The sequence below is a fragment of the Letharia columbiana genome (genome assembly GCF_014066305.1).
Source record: "Letharia columbiana isolate WasteWater2 chromosome Unknown Sc0000003_s0, whole genome shotgun sequence".
NCBI classification, from domain to species: domain Eukaryota; kingdom Fungi; phylum Ascomycota; class Lecanoromycetes; order Lecanorales; family Parmeliaceae; genus Letharia; species Letharia columbiana.
The window spans coordinates 940817-959539 of record NW_023501039.1 but is presented as its reverse complement, the minus strand read 5'-3'; the positions used below and the strand labels follow the sequence as shown (position 1 = coordinate 959539).

At 51.0% G+C, this 18723-nt stretch overlaps 7 protein-coding genes across 7 annotated transcripts; 3 read left to right on the top strand and 4 right to left on the bottom strand.

The window, feature by feature from the left end:
• Positions 1-949: 949 nt before the first annotated feature.
• Positions 950-1564, top strand: HO173_001773 (uncharacterized protein; the record flags this gene model as incomplete). Its single annotated transcript, XM_037303710.1, has 3 exons — positions 950-986; positions 1071-1171; positions 1298-1564. 3 exons carry the CDS (start codon positions 950-952, stop codon positions 1562-1564), a joined length of 405 nt encoding a protein of 134 aa, XP_037169432.1.
• Positions 1565-1942: 378 nt separating this feature from the next.
• Positions 1943-2992, bottom strand: HO173_001772 (uncharacterized protein; the record flags this gene model as incomplete). The annotated part of the gene is made up of 3 exons (XM_037303709.1): positions 1943-2131; positions 2193-2532; positions 2589-2992. The coding sequence occupies 3 exons, from the start codon at positions 2990-2992 to the stop codon at positions 1943-1945; spliced, it is 933 nt and encodes a 310-aa protein (XP_037169431.1).
• A 2559-nt stretch (positions 2993-5551) lies between these two features.
• On the top strand, positions 5552-7638 carry HO173_001771 (uncharacterized protein; the record flags this gene model as incomplete). The annotated part of the gene is made up of 8 exons (XM_037303708.1): positions 5552-5670; positions 5726-5751; positions 5810-6054; positions 6109-6175; positions 6232-6303; positions 6356-6545; positions 6600-6715; positions 6764-7638. 8 exons carry the CDS (start codon positions 5552-5554, stop codon positions 7636-7638), a joined length of 1710 nt encoding a protein of 569 aa, XP_037169430.1.
• Positions 7639-8318: 680 nt separating this feature from the next.
• Positions 8319-11648, bottom strand: HO173_001770 (uncharacterized protein; the record flags this gene model as incomplete). The annotated part of the gene is made up of 4 exons (XM_037303707.1): positions 8319-9331; positions 9384-10574; positions 10628-11347; positions 11402-11648. 4 exons carry the CDS (start codon positions 11646-11648, stop codon positions 8319-8321), a joined length of 3171 nt encoding a protein of 1056 aa, XP_037169429.1.
• A 349-nt stretch (positions 11649-11997) lies between these two features.
• On the bottom strand, positions 11998-13675 carry HO173_001769 (uncharacterized protein; the record flags this gene model as incomplete). Its single annotated transcript, XM_037303706.1, has 2 exons — positions 11998-13538; positions 13591-13675. The coding sequence occupies 2 exons, from the start codon at positions 13673-13675 to the stop codon at positions 11998-12000; spliced, it is 1626 nt and encodes a 541-aa protein (XP_037169428.1).
• Positions 13676-13869: 194 nt separating this feature from the next.
• Positions 13870-16764, top strand: HO173_001768 (uncharacterized protein; the record flags this gene model as incomplete). Its single annotated transcript, XM_037303705.1, has 1 exon — positions 13870-16764. One exon carries the CDS (start codon positions 13870-13872, stop codon positions 16762-16764), a length of 2895 nt encoding a protein of 964 aa, XP_037169427.1.
• A 363-nt stretch (positions 16765-17127) lies between these two features.
• HO173_001767 (uncharacterized protein) lies at positions 17128-18625 on the bottom strand (the record flags this gene model as incomplete). The annotated part of the gene is made up of 5 exons (XM_037303704.1): positions 17128-17300; positions 17351-17970; positions 18038-18156; positions 18208-18267; positions 18320-18625. 5 exons carry the CDS (start codon positions 18623-18625, stop codon positions 17128-17130), a joined length of 1278 nt encoding a protein of 425 aa, XP_037169426.1.
• Between the last annotated feature and the right edge of the window lie 98 nt (positions 18626-18723).

The following is an 18723-nucleotide window of genomic DNA, read 5'->3' as shown; positions in this document are numbered from 1 at the left end:
CTCGGGGTCCCTAAGTACACCTCTAGAGGGACCTTGAGCCAGACTCCCGACTCAACCACATTTCACGAACACGGAGATGTAAACACTTGATGTACTACGTGCTCAATTGGACGAGCATAATAGTCCTAGAATCCATCCAGCTGGGAGTGAGTAATGTACAGAATCTGCACAGTCTCAGTATATTTTTACTACTGCACAGTATCATGCACACAATCGCCATTTGGGAAACGGACTGCTTGGTCCAATCAAAGTCAATGATGATTGTCTATCAGCACTCTCCTACTCATCATATAACCTCGCGGTAAAGGAGTGGCAGTGAGAGGCGTCAGTGCCCTCACAAAAAAGCAATGCAAAGTCATATTTGAACACTTCTCGGACCTAGTATTCTTGTATTCCTACCTGCTCTTCAATCAGGACCTTGTTTTTTCATCTTTGGTTACACTACTTGTCTTATTAGCATTGGGCGGCCTGTAGGCTGTCTGGCTGTCCGGCCACGGGGCTAGCTCCGCCCCCCGTCTTTGGATTTGCCCACGGTCAATACTAAAAATTATAATTACTACCTAATGATGATCCATTTCAATTAACTACTGTAAATTATCGAAGTGAAATTCGATTAAATTAACCGTGATTTCAATATCGATATCTTAATATCTTAGCAGGACATCTGCCACTGTAAACCCTATCTAATTACATCATCCCAAAACTGCCCCACCACTCCCCTCGTCCCGACGTCATGGTTCTGGTAAATGCAAACCTCAAATGGAGAAAGTATCAAGTTTCCACTCTTTTCACTCCAATCGAACCTGCAATTAAAGATAAAAAAACCCAGCGCCTTACTCTTCCAGGTATTCCATTCCAGCAACCCACCATTCACATTCACAAATCACTTACTACTTTCTCCTCAGTACACTGAGATCCCCATCAGAAAGCCAAACCCAAACATCACACAATGTCTTCCGAGCCAATAGTCTCCCACGGCCGCGGCGGTAACATCCCCCTTACGAACCCGAGCCCCTTTCTTCGACCACCCTTTCACGATTGACAATCGCTAACCCATCCCTCCACCCCAGGAGCCGGCAACATCGAGCCCGACGAAAAAGCCTACACGGACGGCGAAATCGTCCGCGAGGGCCCCATCGGCGACCAAGGCGACGGGCCCTACTCCTCCGGCGTACGTCCCCCCCCCCCCCCAACCCCCAACTTTCTCCTCCAAACACACCACCACCACCACCACCACCTCCCGCATCCACCGCCCGCAGCCCCTATCCATCTGACCAGTATCCCCGCGCACGTGTAGCGAGGCGGCGCCGGCAATATGGAATCCCCCAGCCTCAAACCCCGCAAGGGCAGCGCGATGCCCGGCGACGACGACGTCGTGCCCGAGACGGCGATGCGGCCCGAGCCCGCGTATGAGAACTTCCACACGGGCAGGGGCGGCGAAGGCAACGTGCACCGGGATCGCCCGGCGGGGCATGAGCATGAGGGGTTGAAGGAGAAGGCGAAGCATCTTTTTGGGGGCGGGAAGAAGGAGGGGGGTGGGGAAGGCGGGGGTGTGAGGGGGTGAGGGGAGGGAGGTTGGGGGAGCGGGGGTGCGAGGGTTGATTGCGCTTTTGAGAGATTCCCCATTTCGGTGTGTTCAATTGGACTTTTCCCATAATAGGTGCGCGATTGTTGTATCTACAATCTCGCCTGCATCCGTCCAGTGTTTCAACATCGTCTCCCGGAGAGTCGGTCACGCAAGGATTGTTGGGAGGGTTCAGGTCGATCATGGTTGCAAAGGGAATCCTTTTCATTATTCTACTTTTCCGCAACTACGTGGGTATCAACCCTCACCCTAGTCGCGTCAGAATACAGAACCGAGCCTCTTTCCCGCATGCGTGCATGAATCAATCAATCAGTCGTCCAGCAACTCGCTTCCACACGACCCCTGCACCATCACCGCTCAAAGGGCCAGCCCGCCGTAGGCCGTTCCGGCCGGCGTGAGTCCCGTCCCGGCAGCGTCGACGAACCCGCCCTCGAACAAGCCGCCGCAGGCTTGGTAGAACAGGACGTTGGCGTTGCCGTCGAGCCAGGGGAGGAGCTCGTCCATCAGCGCTCCGGCTTCGGCCTCCGAAGCGCCCGTGAGCCAGAACTGGGAGGATGTCAGTCGGTGGCGCGAGCCGGTGGGAGATTTTGAGTGAAGGGATACTCACCTCGCCGACGGCGATCGGTAGTCCGACCAGCGGCGCGTGTTTGGCCTGGATTGCTGGTACGGTGACGTCGATGTAGGTCGTCAGCGCTTCAATGTACTGAGTGACGCTCATCTCGGACCGGTCGACGAAGAAGTGCACGTTCACAAAGTTGTAAGCACAACCGGTGCATAGGCGGACAAAGTCGTCGAGGTAGGTCAAGCCTGCCTGACCTCCACCGTTGGTGACTGCCGGAGTGCCGAGTTGGACGGTGCCGTAGTAGGGCTGCATGAACCTCTTGTAGACGGTGACACTTTGGGCTGGGGTGAGGTTAGCTTGCGATGGGTTGTCGGGTTCGTTCGAACTGTATACCCGGTCAGCAGAGATCGAGAGGTTCTGTTGAATGTTGGGAGCACTTACGCGAACATCGCTTTAGTTCCACCCTCGATCAAGATCGGGACGGTGTCGTTCCAGTCGCTGTTCTCCAGCTTGGCATCGACCGTTATGGTGGGAACGTATGAGAACCAGGCGTTGATCTCATCGCCACGTATGACATCCCCATTGCTCCCGTACGTGACGTAGGGACTCTCGACGTAGAAGTTGCTCCACTCAACATTGGACTCGGTGTTATAGAGGAGTCCACGCTTGCCCGGGCCAGCTCCTGGGGGCTGGGGTGGGTATAGGTCACCGCTCGGAAGGGCACGAGCTGCGTTGAGAGGATTCGAGGCAGGATCGACCTCAGGGAAGGGTTGGGAGGGGGCCGGGATAGATTGGACACCGGACAGGGCGAAGCCGAGCGTCAATAGGAAGGTGAAGAAGTGCATCTTGAATGAGTGTGACTTTTTGATATTTATGAGCTGAAGGACTGTGGTAAGATGCAAATGTTTGAAGACACCGTCCGCGAAATGTGTAATGTAGGTTGAAGAAAATGAGGACGCAGGATTATATTATATACCCTCTTGGAAAGACTTCACACTGGAGCATTGTCACTACCCCTCAAAAGGAGGAGGCGCTTCCGTGAGGGGAAATTTGGGAAATGAAGAGGCCGGAGTTGAGAGTCTAATCTAGAATTAAATGACCTGGGTTCTCTTGCTTCTTTGAGGGGTGTGCCCATACCATATTGAGTCTCATGGTCCTCGTTGACAGGTTGTAGATGTGCCAAGTAATCGAGACAAACGTGTCTCTTCGCTGTCATGAAGGCATAGAGGTCACTTCGACCCGCACGTGTCTCGCAGTCTTACTTGGGCCTTTACGAGCGATTGAAACAGATTCATCTGCAAAAGCACCAAAGAAAGGCACTTGCCCACGAGACCTCATCGCCTGTGGGGATTCGGCAGCGACTTGTCGCAGGCTCGCGGTATCAACTCTGGAAAAGGGACATTGCATTGTGCCTGCCTGCATCATGCAGAAGGTGGGGAGATGCAGCCTACCGATGCAATATTGCTGCAGGTAGATGTTAAGGTAATCTTGCCAAGCCGAGCATTTCCGGGTTGAACATCAAACAGCTACGGCCGATGCATATATGGCTGGCAGCGGTGAGAGGGGAAGCTCATTGGCACGATAAGCGGTAAGCCAGAACATGGTTCTTCCGGCTTTATGTTCCCCCTATAGTCGGTGGATGTAGCATTGCTGCAGGGGTGCAGGACCACGGTCTGAGCAAAACAGCATCGAGCAAGGAGGAGAAACCCAACATGAGAGCTGAAATGACCACGGTAATAGGCAAGCCTAGAGAGTGAGAGCACTTCTACCATTCTGCATGGCCGTGCAGCCCACTTCCCTTTGAATCTGTTCCAAAGAATTGGGCAAGATGCTCTGCGAGTCTGCGCAGGTAGAAAAGCACGAAGCTTGAAACACAGCCTTATTCTTGGCGCGAGGCGCTACTGCTCTTGGCATCGACTTGTTTCAAAACAAAGTCCATTTTCAGTCCTTCAATTTCCATGGTCTCCACAGCCCAGTGATTCTGCTGTACTTACCTAGAGATTTCAACATCCACCCATCAATCATCATGAGGGTTTTTCTCTGCGCGACACTTAGCCTGCAGCTGTCTGGATCTTCCGGCCGTCTTGTTCTTTACCTTCTTGGTAACGTCTTCTATTGGCTAAGTATCTCCCCCCCACTTTCAATTCTCCGATCTCAACCCGAAACCCAGAGGACCGATTCTCAGCATAGTGTAGGTATTGTCCAGAAGGCTTCTGGGGACGTCGAAGCTTCGTGCGCGGAAACTGTTTACTGGGATTCCAGCTCTGCTCGGTCTGGTGCTGTAGAACGCCGATGCTAGACGTGCCCCACAGAGAAGGAACGCCAGTCCTTGCCAAGCTGTTTCTTTCATCACCTCCAATAGCCCACTCCAATTTTTCATTCACCACTCTGTGGATTCTGAAGTTTCTTCAGGGACGGGGTCATGAACCTGTTGTATCGCAGGGCAACACTGCTCTCATCAATGTTCTTGGCAGGTCAATTCTTTCGTTCAGCAATCGTCTCCCTGTTTTCAGGCATGTTCTCCTGCCCTATCCAGCGGCCGTCGATCAAGCCACAATCCTGCAACAACGGAAGAAAAAACCTTTTTGGCTGCAGTCCGTCTTGCGCTTTAGCAAGCAGCACGTGCACACAGAGACCGTGACTCTATGGCGGTGGTCATCTCTCACCACTCTAAAACCAGGGACTAAACCTTGCTCAAAGCTTTCACAGTAAATGGGGATTGTGGACTTAGCTCAAGACATTCGCGAAGTGGACCAATGTCTTGATTCAATGGTTAGAAATAGGGCTACCTCCGTACTGACTGCCGCTTATCCTTGGGAATATCAACTGGGCCTTCAACACCCGTAATTCGCTCCTGCCTTCTCAGGTTTCATACCCAACAGCTAAATCTTGCCGCGGGCATGGAGACTTGACATCTAGATTTTGGTACTAGGTCGTTGATAATAGTACAGTCGAGGTTCTATTGACGATCGAACTCTATCTTACTGCAAGTCAAGAAGCTATCATTGATTGATTCTTCTAAGAACTTTCGAGGTATAGAGATATGGCATAGATCCGCCAAGAAAAGTGTATAAGTTTATGCCAGTAGTGCAGGTTTCATAAATTTAGATAAGGCGGTTTCATGTTTCCAGCCTTGGAGGCTGATAACAAAAGCCGAGACACCTATGTATGTTGGAAATCGAAATAATGATGAGACCACGTAATTGACGCCTGTGTAAGTTACTTGTATACCAATATCAATCAAGCTTCATCTGAGGACGGAAGGACGTCCAATTGCCTGTTTGTCCACAACCAGGATCTGCTCCATCAGCAAGCGCATTGTGTCACCCTGCATAACGGAGACTAGTCCATGCCACTAGCAATAATCCACGTTCAAATGGCCTAGATGACACCTAGGAACCCATATGAGAAAGATCGAAGAGGCAATGCCTCAGGCGGCATCATGGGCCGGCACCCCATCAATCAAAGGCTCGACAGAGTCCATTCGGATGGCACTGTTGACTTTCAGTCTGATCGGCTTACAGTGAGTGCGCCTTTGCTGCAGATGGCTCACCCGAAAGCTTACGAGTCCTGTATAGGTTTACTTGGGGCATTGAGATGACCTGTAAGACTTCCCTCTTCCACGACGACACAAGAAGCAGCTTCACTGAGCCAATTGACAGATTGCACCCCTTACCTCCTCCAACTCGGCCTCACTAAGAGTCGAACATCGCTGGTATGGATCGCGGGACCTTTATCAGGACTGATCATGCAGCCGGTGGTGGGAGTGCTGGCAGACAACTCGAGATCGAAATGGGGGAGACGGAGACCATTCATGATTGGGGGATCTCTGATCGTGGCTGTCTGTCTATTGGTACTAGGGTGGACTGGGGAGATAGTGCGGCTGTTTGTAAGGGAGCCGGAAACGGTTGGTGACTGGGAATTGTGTACTCTGGGGCCTCCAGCTTATGATGGGTAACAGGCGAGGTCATGCACGATCGCCCTGGCTGTCCTTAGTATCTACGCCGTGGACTTTGCTATCAATGCAGGTTGGTGCTGTGCTCGCATAGAACAGACAGATCGCACAGCTTATGTGACAATCCAGTCCAGTCTTCATGCCGAAGTCTCATCGTCGACACTCTCCCAATTGCAAAGCAGCAGCTTGGTTCTGCCTGGGGTACGCGCTGCTTCCCTGCCTTCGAGAGTACGCTAATATTGAGATCTTTAAGCAAGCAGGATGATTGCCATTGGCCATCTCATAGGCTATGGCGCTGGAACCTTGGATCTTGTCAGCATTTTCGGAAATGTTTTGGGGGACTCTCAGTTCAAGCAATTGACCGTGATTGCTGCTTTTGTTTTTCTCCTTGCCATAGCCATCACGTCGTGGGCTGTCGAAGAGCGGGTTTTGATCTCAGCAAGGTAGTGCTCTCTTTCCAATAGTGGATGTGCTATGGCGTCTAACCACGCTTGCAGGGACGACGGTGCCAAGACAGGGGCAGTGAAGATGATAAGCAAGATCTTGAAGACTACCATGCACCTACCAGACCGGATACAAGCAATCTGCTGGGTCCAATTCTGGGCATGGATCGGTAACAAAATCCCCCTTTTCCCACGAACAGCAGGACTTACATCTACAGGCTGGTTTCCTTTCCTCTTCTACTCCACCACCTGGGTCGGTGAAGTCTACTTCCGCTACCACCCCGAAACCAATGCCTCCGCCTCCAAAGACGCCCTCGGCGACGTTGGCCGTGTTGGCTCCCTGTCCCTCGTTGTCTTTTCCATCATCACTTTCATCGCGTCCATCCTCCTACCCTTCGTCGTTCAATCCCCGGATACCTCCCGCTCTCGACCGTTCACCCCGCGGCCGCCGGCCTTCCTAGGACCTTTCGCTCCCATAGTCACTGCACTCAACAAATACAAACCCGACCTCTTGACCGCCTGGCAAGTTAGCCACATCATCTTCGCAGGTGCCATGTGTATGGCTCCTTTTGTGCGAAGCTTGCAAATGGCTACAGTTATCGTGAGTATCTGCGGTATCCCCTGGGCCTTGGCCTGCTGGGCACCCTTCGCCTTTATGGGGGTGGAGATAAACCGCCTTACTACGCCTTCGACTATGCTCGCAAACGGCTCCTCCTACCGCCGCCTCTCCAACTCCAACGACGACTTCTCCTCGCCTGCGCCCTCACCAACATTCTTACGCCTCAATCATCTCGACCGAGACGACGATTCGTCCGGCGGTGACTCCTCAACCGGCGAGACAGCTGGTATATACCTCGGCATTTTGAATCTTTTCACCACTTTGCCGCAATTTGTAGGCACGTTCATAAGCATGATTGTTTTTTCCATCCTCGAACCGGGCAAGAGTCCGGAACTACATGAGGATCTGGGAGAGGAGGATGTGGCAAAGGCAGCTGATGGGCCGAATGCTATTGCAGTTTGTCTATTCATTGGTGCAATTAGCGCGGTGGGCGCGGCCTACGCTACAACGAGGCTGAAGGCTGGGTCAAAATAAGTGTGTTTTTGGCGTGCTGCGCCACTCGCGGGAGAAATCCTATGGGAGAGTGAGGCGGCGAATGTTTCTAGGTGCCGAGGGTATTTCGATGCGTACCACGATGTTTGAAAAGGTTTGGGTGTATGATTACAGAATCCCCCTTTTTACTGTGTTGCGGACAAAACGCATATGATAGATACCGATAGAGTAGATTTATATATTCTCTGCGAGCGATCGATCAATCAGTCGATAAATCAACAATGCGGTTTCCTAGATATCTGTTGAGATGTCTATACAATCGAGCCAGATGCCTAGAAACGACACAAAAGGTCCGAGCTTCGGGGGGCGCCGTTGCAGGTTCTTGATTCTCGACATCAGCGTCTGTCAACCCTGTCTGTCGATCAGGTCTCGATGCGCCTTACGCTCATATCTTTGATCATTCAACGAGATGGCTTAGCCTTGGATGGGTCGATGGGATTCAGACACGAGGATCTGGATCGAGGAGGGGGAGCCCTTCTTGCAAATGTGCACAGTCCTTCGGACGTACTTCTCGAACGCGAGGCATCGTCATCTGTGTATATTGATGGACACAAGATTGACCTTGCATCTACCCCTCTCCTTTCTTGCTCTCTGTCTCCTCTTGCCCACTTCAAACCAGTCGCCTTCTTTTCGTCCTCTTCTTCGCCTATCGGAACCCATCCTCATTCCAACCTCAGTCTTTCAAACTGCTCCACGCTCCCTTCCAGCACCTTGACCTCCTGCTCCGCATTCGCCAACTTCCTCCTCTCCGTCTCCTGGGCGTCCTCTCTCATCTTCTCCCACCCCTCGCCTCCGACTATCTTCTTCTTCTTCTCCATTCCTTCTTGCGCAGCCGCTAATTTCTCTTTCCCCTTTTTGATCTCAGCGTCAATATCTATACGGCCCTTGACGAGTAAAAATACGGCCGCGGAAGCAGAAACGGATTGCACAACGCAACCAGCCGGTTTCGAGTCGGTGGCCGAGAGGATGGAGATGGATGCATTCTCGCCCAGCATAGCTTTTCCGCTCAACGACTTGATGGCCGCGATTTGTGATTCGCAGGTTGAGAGGGTGGAAGGGGTGAATAGTTGGATGTGGGTGGTTGCGCAGTCCTTGATGAAGTACTCGGCTGCTAGTTGGCGTATAGCTTTCGCGACGGACATGATAAGCTCGTAGGCTTCTTCGGAATCTCTGTCGTCGAGCTCGGCGTTATATTGCGGGTAGGCTGCTTTGACGATGGAAGGTGTCTTATCTTCAGGACGACGGGGTAGGCGCTGCCAGAGTTCTTCGGTCAGGAAGGGCATGAAAGGATGGATCATCGTGAGCCCGCCTTCAAGGGCAGTGTAAAGGGTTTGTTTGGCCGATTCTTGCTCCGAAGCAGTACCAGCTTGTAGTATAGCCTTAGAATTCTCAATGTACACATCACAAAGGTGGTTATACCAGTACTGATAGGTGATCGAGGTTGCTTGGGAAAACTCCCGTTGGGTGAACGCTGTGTGAATCTCTGCGGCGGCGGTGTTAAGTTTGTGCAGGATCCACAGCTCTGCAAGCGATTCTTGGCCGGTTTTAGTGGGCAGCCCTTGGGGGATGAAGGAGGAGTCGAGTTTGCCAAGAACGTATTTAGTGGCTTGGTAGATCTTATTACAAAACTTGCGGTAGCCTTGCATGACCTTTATATCGAAGTTGATATCACCACCTGGTGAAGATTAGATGAGTCTACCCCTGATCAGTAGATGCAGATGTCTTACCTCCGGTTGTGTAATTGACCAAAGAAAATCGTAAAGCGTCTGCGCCACATTCTGGTATTCCATCCGGAAACGTTGTCTTTTGGGTCTTCCTGGCCTTCTCGACCTCTGTTGGATCAAGATTTCCCGCTTCTAGCTTTTCATGCAAACTAGAAAGCGAGATACCCTCCATCACATCGAGAGGATCAATAACGTTCCCCAGGGATTTCGACATTTTCCTACCCTCCGAATCTCTGACTAGGGCATGGCAGTAAACTTCCCGGAAAGGAATTTGCCCCGTCATTTTGATGCCAAACATGATCATTCTAGCCACCCAGAAGAAAAGGATGTCCCAGCCGGTTTCAAGAACAGATGTAGGATAAAGAGTCTCCAAATCGTGGGTCTTGTTGGGCCAGCCTAATGTCGCGAATGGCCATAGACCAGAAGAGAACCACGTGTCGAGAACGTCCGGATCCCTCGTAAGTGTGAACTTCTTATTAGGAAATTTAGCCTTCGCTTTCTCCTCTGCCGCTTCTTCTGTCCTCCCAGTGATCCATAGCTCTCCGTCACTCCCATCACCAGTCTCGTTCTCAATGTTGATGAAGTATGCTGGAGCTTGATGACCCCACCATAATTGTCTCGACAAACACCAATCATTGATGTTTTCCATCCACGAGTAATAGTTCTTCTCTGCGGACTCTGGTCGGATCTTGATCTGGCCGTTTCTTACAGCCTTGATCGCCGCAGGTGCCAACCCGTCTTTCATCTTCAACCACCATTGTGGCTTCATGAGAGGCTCGATGACGTCCTTCGACTTTTGACATCTGGGTACCTTCATCTCGTTGTCTTCCCATTTGACGTAAAGCCCTTTGGCTTTGAGAGCTTCGATGGTCTCATACCTTGCATCGAACCGCTTCATACCTTGAAAGTCTCCTGCGTTGTCATTAAGAGTACCATCATCGTTAAGTATATTGATGAATTCTAGACCGTTCCTACGTCCAACTTCAAAGTCGTTGAAGTCATGAGCTGGTGTGATTTTCACTGCACCCGTTCCTTTTTCTGGATCCGCGTATTCATCTGCGACGATGGGTATCGGTCGTCCAAGGAAGGGGTGTGTCGCGCACTTCCCCACCAAATGCTTGTATCGCTCGTCTTTGGGATGCACTGCAATGCCAGTATCACCAAGTATGGTCTCAGGCCGCGTCGTAGCCACTTCTAGTGGAGGATTAGCAAACGGAAACCAGCGGATTACCCCAATATACATGTACCTATGGTCTCCTCGCTTCCCTCAATTTGATAGAGAAAATGAGTGATTACCCCGAACTCGATCTTCTTCTTATACCCTGGTATATCGAGCATCGTCCGACTTTTCAACTCTAAGTTATCTACTTCAAGGTTGGAGAGCGTCGTATTAAGCGCAGTACACCAATTGACCAATCTATTAGCCCGGTAGATGAGACCTTCCTCGTGTAGCGTTACGAAAGTTTCCGTTACAGCAGCTGAGAAGGTTGCATTCATAGTGAAGGCTTCCCTCGTCCAGTCGAAGGAACCACCCATGCGCCGAAGCACTCCGTTGATATTGCGATGGTACTCTTCTTTCCAATCCCATATCCTCTCTACCAGCGCTTTTCTGCCAAGGTCATGCCTCGTCTTTCCTTCTCGCCTCATCAGCATCTTTTCGACCACTGTCTGAGTAGAAATGCCGGCATGGTCACAGCCGGGCAGCCACAGTGTCGTTAGCCCTCGCATTCGGTTCCATCTTATTAGGCTATCTTGCAAAGCGTTAGGGAGAGCGTGGCCCATGTGTAGAGCTCCGGTTACGTTTGGTGGAGGTGTCGGAATGACGAAGTAGCCTTTCTCTTTCACTTTGCCATCGCGCTCAAACTCAGGCTTGAAGTAGCCTTCCTTCTCCCACCAGTCGTACCATCCGGATTCTACCACCTTAGGGATGTAGTTCAAGTGATGAGGATCATGCAGTGATTGCAAAACTAGTAGAAACTCAGTTGGAGAGTCCTGTCACCTGCGCATATGCGACAACTTACCCTTCTTGTCCCCAGGCGGTGTCTTTTCTATGTAGGGCGGTAAAGGTTCATCCATGGAAGTATCCTGCTTGGCTTTTTTGGCCATGGTTTTCGAAGGGCCTTGTATAGCTTGTGCATTGGCAGCCTTCGCCTTCGCCTTCTTCTCGTTATACTTTTGAATCTTTTCGGCCTTCTTTCGTTCTTTCTCGGGATCTTTGGGCGCGGCCGTAAGGCCGTTCGCTATTGGAGGAGGGGACTTGGAGGACATCGTTCGAGCGCGCCTCCACAGCGCCCGGTGAAGTATCTTTATGATTGAAGATGAGGGTAGACGGAGGGAAGAGGTTGCCAGACCGAGGGTCCAATACTTGGTGCGGAGGATGAATGTATTTTATTTCAAATGAGTCGAGAGTCTCAAGGCTCAAGAGCATATAGCGTACGAGCTTTACCGCGGTAAGCGCGTCTCGGTAATTTCAATTATCCTGACAACCCGACCTTGCTGGCCCCTGGGCTTAGACATAGGCACATAGAGAAAGAAGATCGGAGGCGCTTGTGTTGTATGTACATTCAGAAATCACATATTCTGTGGCAAATTCCTTCCGATGATTCTTGAGACTCCTTCACATCCTCTGACCAACCCAGCCCACATTACTTGCACATGCCAGCAAAAATTTGCAGCAGGTCAGCGTATACTTACACGCCCTAGTCCATGCCTCATCCTGACTGACTCCAAGCTTGATACTTGCGATCAGATCAGGCTTTTCTGGGTCCCCGATCTTGTCCTTTGTGATGGAATATGGTACCTTCAGCTTCGCTACCTTTGCATCACTCGCAGGCGAACCTCTGTCAATGACAGGCAAGTTGGAATTGTGGGGAATTCGGTGGGAGGATTGCTCAACAAAGTCACAAAGCTGACGCAAACATTCAAGGAAGGCAACCATGCCTGCGTCGAGGCGGCGATGGAGCAGCATCCTGCCTAGAGGAAGATCGCCAGACGAGAACAGGTCAAGTGCGGTGATTTTGGGTTGCTGAGGTTCTTGGTGCGTGTTGGGGTTGGAAGCGAAATTGGTCACTCTGCCGGAAGTTGATTGCCTCGAAGCAGAGCTTCCCTGTTCTATTTTCTCAATCCTCGAGGTACTGCCCATGGGTTTGATCCTGTAGCCTCGAAAACTGAATCCTAGCTTTTCGGCCACTGTCGCAAGAAGTAAAGCAGCTGTGCCCCATGCAGCGTTGATCTCAGACCAATCTACGTTTAGCTGAGGCGGAAGACGCCCGAGGCGCAGACCATTGATTGTAGCAAAGGGCCCGTCGTGGTAAATGCAAAACGTGTCATTGTAGACGTTTGTTAATTCGAGGCGCTCCAGCTGCTGAGCATCATGATCGTAAGCAGCATTGAGGGCATCACGATCGTCTTGGAGGGTGGACAAGGTCAGTGCAAACGCATTCCTGGAGCGCCAGAAAGCCTGCTCCTCCTCATCCAGGGCGAGAGATTCGGCTTCTAAGGTCGCGACCTCGTCGTCCAGGGCTGCTTTCTCCTTTTCAAGAGCCAAGAGCTCGGAAAACGCCTTCGCTTCGGCGGCTTTGGATGAAGTAAGAGACGCTTGAGCTTTTGAGATCTCGGATGAAGACGGAATGGTGTTGTTGATGGTTTTTAGGAAAGCAATATAGGCGTCCCGTTCTTTGGTAGACGCGGAAAGACGACTCTGAAGCTGTGACAGAAGTAGATCGGTACACTCAGCACAAACAGGGTGATCTATGTCAGAGTGGGACGAGAGAATCTCGAAGAGTCGAGTGGTCGACTCGATCTGGTGAGACAGTGTTTGCTTTGGCTCGTTGGAGGCTTCATTTGCAGTACTGTGCGCTACTCTTGATCCCTGCTTCTTCCGCGTTTCCTCGTTACCATCCAACGTATGTTGTGGAGGAACGACTTGCGAGTCTGTAAGCATCACGAAGGACATGGCCGGGTTGTCCTTCAAGCCGGCTTTCGTTGATGCAGCCACCGCAGGTTGGGGGCCGAACGCCTGCCGAGCAGCAGGAATGGCCCTTTTGAACACTGGAGATGTCGCATCTTGGGTTACCTGATTGTAGAGATCCTTGCGTTCGTGAGGGTATGGTACCCGAGATGTACTGGTTGCCTGATCATTGGAATGGCCTGTTGATCCTGTGAACCATTCAGTTTTTGTGCGCAAAAGCAGTGCTGTTTGGCTACATACCTACCAACAGGTCGAAAGCTGCCGGATTGAGGTATTGCAGCGAGCTATCGAGCTTCAGAGGTGTTCGGCATTTTTGGCAGTTCATCTCGATGGGTTGGCTCTGCTGAACGCTGACTTCTTGTTTAGAGGCCGAAAATAGGCCGATACACGCGCAACCCCTCGGTATTTACACTGCACGCGACTAACACTACTTCGACAATGCTATCATCAAAACAACTTAGCTACTGGCTTCTGACAACAATAACTTGCTCTTGCTAACAGGGAACTTGCAACAAGAGCATGGAGCCACCGTTCAAAAGGCGGCGCTTTTCAGGAAACAGCTACCCAGAAATCGACCTTCATGCGCGGAGAGCTCAGAATGACTTCCGATTGAAATCGATCTTCGAATCGATATTTGACAAATATGGGAAAGATTTTGATGGCATAGGCGATGAGATAGATATGGCGACAGGGGAAATCGTGGTCGACAATGGTCATATTCTCGGTATGACCAATGAGAGAGATGCAGGGGACGCCGAATACTCATCCGAAGAGGTGGCCGATGACGAAGACGACCACTCTTTGATCGAGTACCGCGAGGAACATTTTGCAGCTCTGAAATCATCCAAGGCAGGAGATACAGCTGCCATGGAGGAATCAGAAGCTTCAGGGCAGTCGGATTTTGACGCCGACAGTCTTATGGGCGATGTCCCAGCTGAGTCCCACCTACACCAATTAGGCAAGAAGTCTAGGAGAGCAGTCTCAATCCCTTCAGATGACGATGAGGATGAGTTGGCAAGCAGCGATATTGAGTGGGCATCACACAGAAATAATAGATTAAGTGCTCAGGAGACCTCGTGTCTCCTCAAGGACAAGCCCGCTTTCGCAGACGAGCCAAATATCGAGCCAGCATGGAGAGCACCGCCCTTGCCGAACATTGCCATACTCAAGAGGGAGAGAGATAAAGTTGGACTGACCAGCGTTGATAATATGCGAGAGTATTCCGACGATGAGCGAGCAGGTATTTCGCTATGGACACCCGAGGCTAAGAAACCTCCACGGCGGAGACGCGATAGTGCCAACTCAGTAAGTCAGCGATCACTATCGTTTGCACGCGGTCAAGAGAACAGTGCCGACGAACCGGTTTTCGATTTGAGTAACTCGGAGCCCGCTGCCCGGAGGATAGTCAAATGGACGCAGGAGGAAGAAGAGCTTTTGATTCATCTAAAGACTACAACGAATCTATCGGGTGCGGCCATGGAATCCTACTTTCCAGAGCGGCAGCGTAGCTCTATTGCATCTCACTGGACCTACATGATCACCCATGGTAAGGCGAGCTCAAAGCGTCAGTTGCCTAAGATATTGGGGCGCAGAATACCGCTTCCCAGCTTGTCTCCTAACATAAATTCTCTGGGTCCTGATAAAATCCGCCCAGAGCCGTATGATCACGATACTTTTTCGAGAGCCAAAAAACCGCAGAACGTCCAGCAGCAATCGAATAAAGGCTTTTTAGAAGAGGGGAATTTTGTTCGGAGCTTGAGCAAGCCTATGGAACAACTTGGAGATCACCGCATGACTTCTCAGTATCAAACTGGGCGTAACCATGGGAAACCCATTGGCTACACTGTGGACGAACCGATTTTGATTTCTGATGATGGTGGAGCTCACATTCGATACACGATGGGTGAGCCGTTCTCGAGCGTGAGGGATCGCGAGATAAAAGAGAATTTCACAGTGGGCGAATCACTGGACGAATCACTGGACGACGCCAGTGAGCCTTCTGCCAGGACCAGTGACCACCACCATCCAGTTGGAAAGGTGCACAATCGCTCTGACCAAAGCTCAATATACCGAAACCAGGAGGGAACGCGAAGAACCAAAAGCATTAACTCGCCAGAGGCATCCGCTCGTCGAACATCTGACATTGCTCGTCACGTGGATGGTGGTTGCAAGATAGCTGAGTTTGCATCTCAGTCGAACCCAAACGAGACTTATGCCGGTACAGATCAGTCATATAGCCTTTCAAAGCCATTCGAAATCGAAGACGATGTAGTCGTGCTTCCGGACCAAGGACTCGAAGTCGTCTCCGAGGACGGCTGCGAAGCTCGGGTATCTTCTCCGACCAAGTCTATCAAGGCTAAGCCCAATGTTGAGGGCGCAGACAAGTACAGTGAAGGCTTTTTCCCCCCAAAAGTACAGCCTCGGAGTACTATGGCAATGGAAACTTCAAGTTTTCTCCAACGACTTAGAACAAGCCAATCCGCATCACAGCAAGAAGGGTCGATTTCTGAGGCAAAAAACAATATCCAGAAAAAAAGGTCAACGACAGAAGGACCACAGAAGACTGGACCGACGAATTTATTTTCAATCAGTTCAGCACAGCCACCTAACCATGGCAAACCAAGTGAATACCATGAGCCCAACTTCGAAGCAACCAGCAAAACTACTGCCAAAAGACAGATTGTCCAAGTTGTGATTCCATTGTCTGCAACAAGCAACGTGAACAGAAAGAGTGGAGATACCAAAGAAAGTCCGTTGAGCCATCCCCAAATTAAATCGCCTTTGCCCACCACGGAGACTACGGACCGTGCTTTCATCAGACGGCTTTCTGCTAGAGTGGAGAACGCACCCGCAGAGTTATGCCCGGGTTTGCCTGATCATGAGATTCTTGCGATCCGCACTCCCACTAAGTCGCCTTCGGTTGCTGCAGCAGAGAGCCAGTATGCGGCTTCAGCAGCGTTCGTCCTCAACGATGTCAGGTCTTCTCTGGGCCCTGAAATCGCTGACTCGCAGCCTCTGAGCGTAACACCTGCTGTAGCTACTTCAGTGCAAGAACTCGGGAGAGAAGCGACCAAGCCTATCATCTTGGACACCGAGTCACAATCTTTGCGCATGACTCCAGGCGCAGCTACTTCAACAAGGAAGCAGCCCAAGAATGTCATCCAGAGTATCAACTTAGATCCTGATTCGCAGCCTTTGCGCGTGACTCCAGGGGTAGCGACCCCAGTGCGGAAGCAGATCGAGGAGGCCATAGAATCTGACATCGTCGAGTCTGGTTCTCATCCACTGAGTAAGAGGCTTGCGGCAGCTCGATCGACGTTAAGGAAGGTTAAGAAAGAGATCGTCTCCGATTCTTTCTCCTCAATATGGACAGCAGTTGACGACTTCAGTGAGGACGAGCTGTCCTATCTCTAAAACAGGTGATTATACTCTCTGTACTTGTTGACCATTGATTGATCTCCGGTATCGGCCAAGTACCGCTTCCGAGAGTCAAATAGCAGCATACCACCGCGATTCTGCAGATAATGGTTTCTATCCGTTCAATTCAGGACGTGCGATGAGTTGGGCTTTCTGAATCCTTCAATCACATGGTTGCGGCCCCGACGGGACTGATACGAAAGGAGTCAAAAAGGTACATTTGGAATGCAATGCGTAACGCTGTATTTCTGAAGATCTGACAAGGCATTTTATAGTCTTTGAACTTGGCGCACTGAGCGGGTTCATGAGGTCCAAGAGCCGACTCGATGGTAGAACCCTGCCCACATGGAACGACTCTCATCAATTTTGACTCTGCGTACCAATGACGTCTTCTAGCTTGCTTTCTGTCTTGCCGCCAATGGTTCCTGCTCTTGTCCAGAATTTTGAGATATGTCTCGTTCCAGAGTCGCAAAGAATGGTAACGATCCTATGTCCAGGACCCAGCTGTTGTGCAGTTTTTACTGCAGCGATGCCTTTTTCGAGTCAGTTTCTGTATGAGTAATACAAGTGAGCTTGCGCCTACAGTTGACGGCACTGCTGCTTCCAACAAAAATCCCGTCCTTCTCCACAAGCCATCTAGCCATCGCTAGAGCTTGCTCATCATCCGCCTTGACAGCATCGTCTATCAACTCCCTCCCAGCTTCAAAGTTGGCCGTGACTCTATTGATCCCAATACCCTCCACAATTGTATCGACCTGGGATCGTCTCCTCGTCCCTTCCTTCTCCGTCGTTGCGAACATGACTCCATACTTAATGCGATTGTACAGCCCACTCCCCTGCGGATCCGCAAGCACAATCTTCACATCCGGCAATCTCGGCTTCAAATACCTCGCAACACCAGCAATTGTCCCACCAGTGCCTGCGCCAGCAACAAAGGCATCTAAATTTCCTCCACACTGGCGGAAGATTTCGGGTCCTGTACCGTCATAGTGAGCTTGCCAATTAGCTTCGTTCTCGAATTGGTCCGTGAAGTAGCCGCGACCTAAGCGATTAGGGTCGGCGGTGTGTTCGGCGGCGAGGGTGCGTGCGCGGTTGACGAAGTGCATAGGGTCGACGATAGGAGCTGGCGGAACACGCTCGACGACCGCGCCGAGTTTGAGAAGGAGGGAGGATTTCTCGGTTGCTTGGTCTGAGGGCATGCAGCTATGGGATGATTTAGGATGGAGAAGATCGAGACTAAGTCGGAAAGTATGGGAGGGAAGGAGCTTACATGTACGCCAGATAGCCCCTTGCTCTGCAGACTGTAGCGAGGGATATTCCGGTGGATCCTACAGTGCCTTCGTAGATAGTGTCTCCTGAGTGAGGTGTCAAGAGACCCTGCTCCTCAGCCTACGAAAAAGGTTCAGACTCTGCACGACAAAATTGAATATTTGCTTTTACCAGATTGATGATGCCGAGGGCTACTCTGTCTTTCGGACTGCCTCCACCGCCATTGAGAAACTACCAGGCGATCAGACAAACCACTGCTAGCTAGCAGGATTCTAAATCTTACCTCTGCTTTGGCTAGTATATCACACCCAGTCTCGCTGGACAATGACTTTATCTTGAACAAGGGAGTATTTCCGATGCAAGCTTCTATACCTTCAGGCACATCCATTGTGGCCGGACCGTTCTTTTCATGATCTTCCAAGTTAATTTGACCACCGTCTTGGAGTCCAGCACCTGCCACCGTCCTGTTTGCCTTGCGCCGTCTCCAAAACCACCACTCAAGGTCAGGGTAGAAATCTTTGTAACCGAGCGTCAGAAGGATACCGGCTACGAATGCTGTGATAGCATACAGCTTTGGTCGATTCTCCATGGCATCACTGTACAAGCTTAGATGAGTTGGGAGATACTTATGCAAGGCTCCGGATGCGGCATGGATTGAAGCTCTAGAAGCGCGGCAAGCCCGTAAAC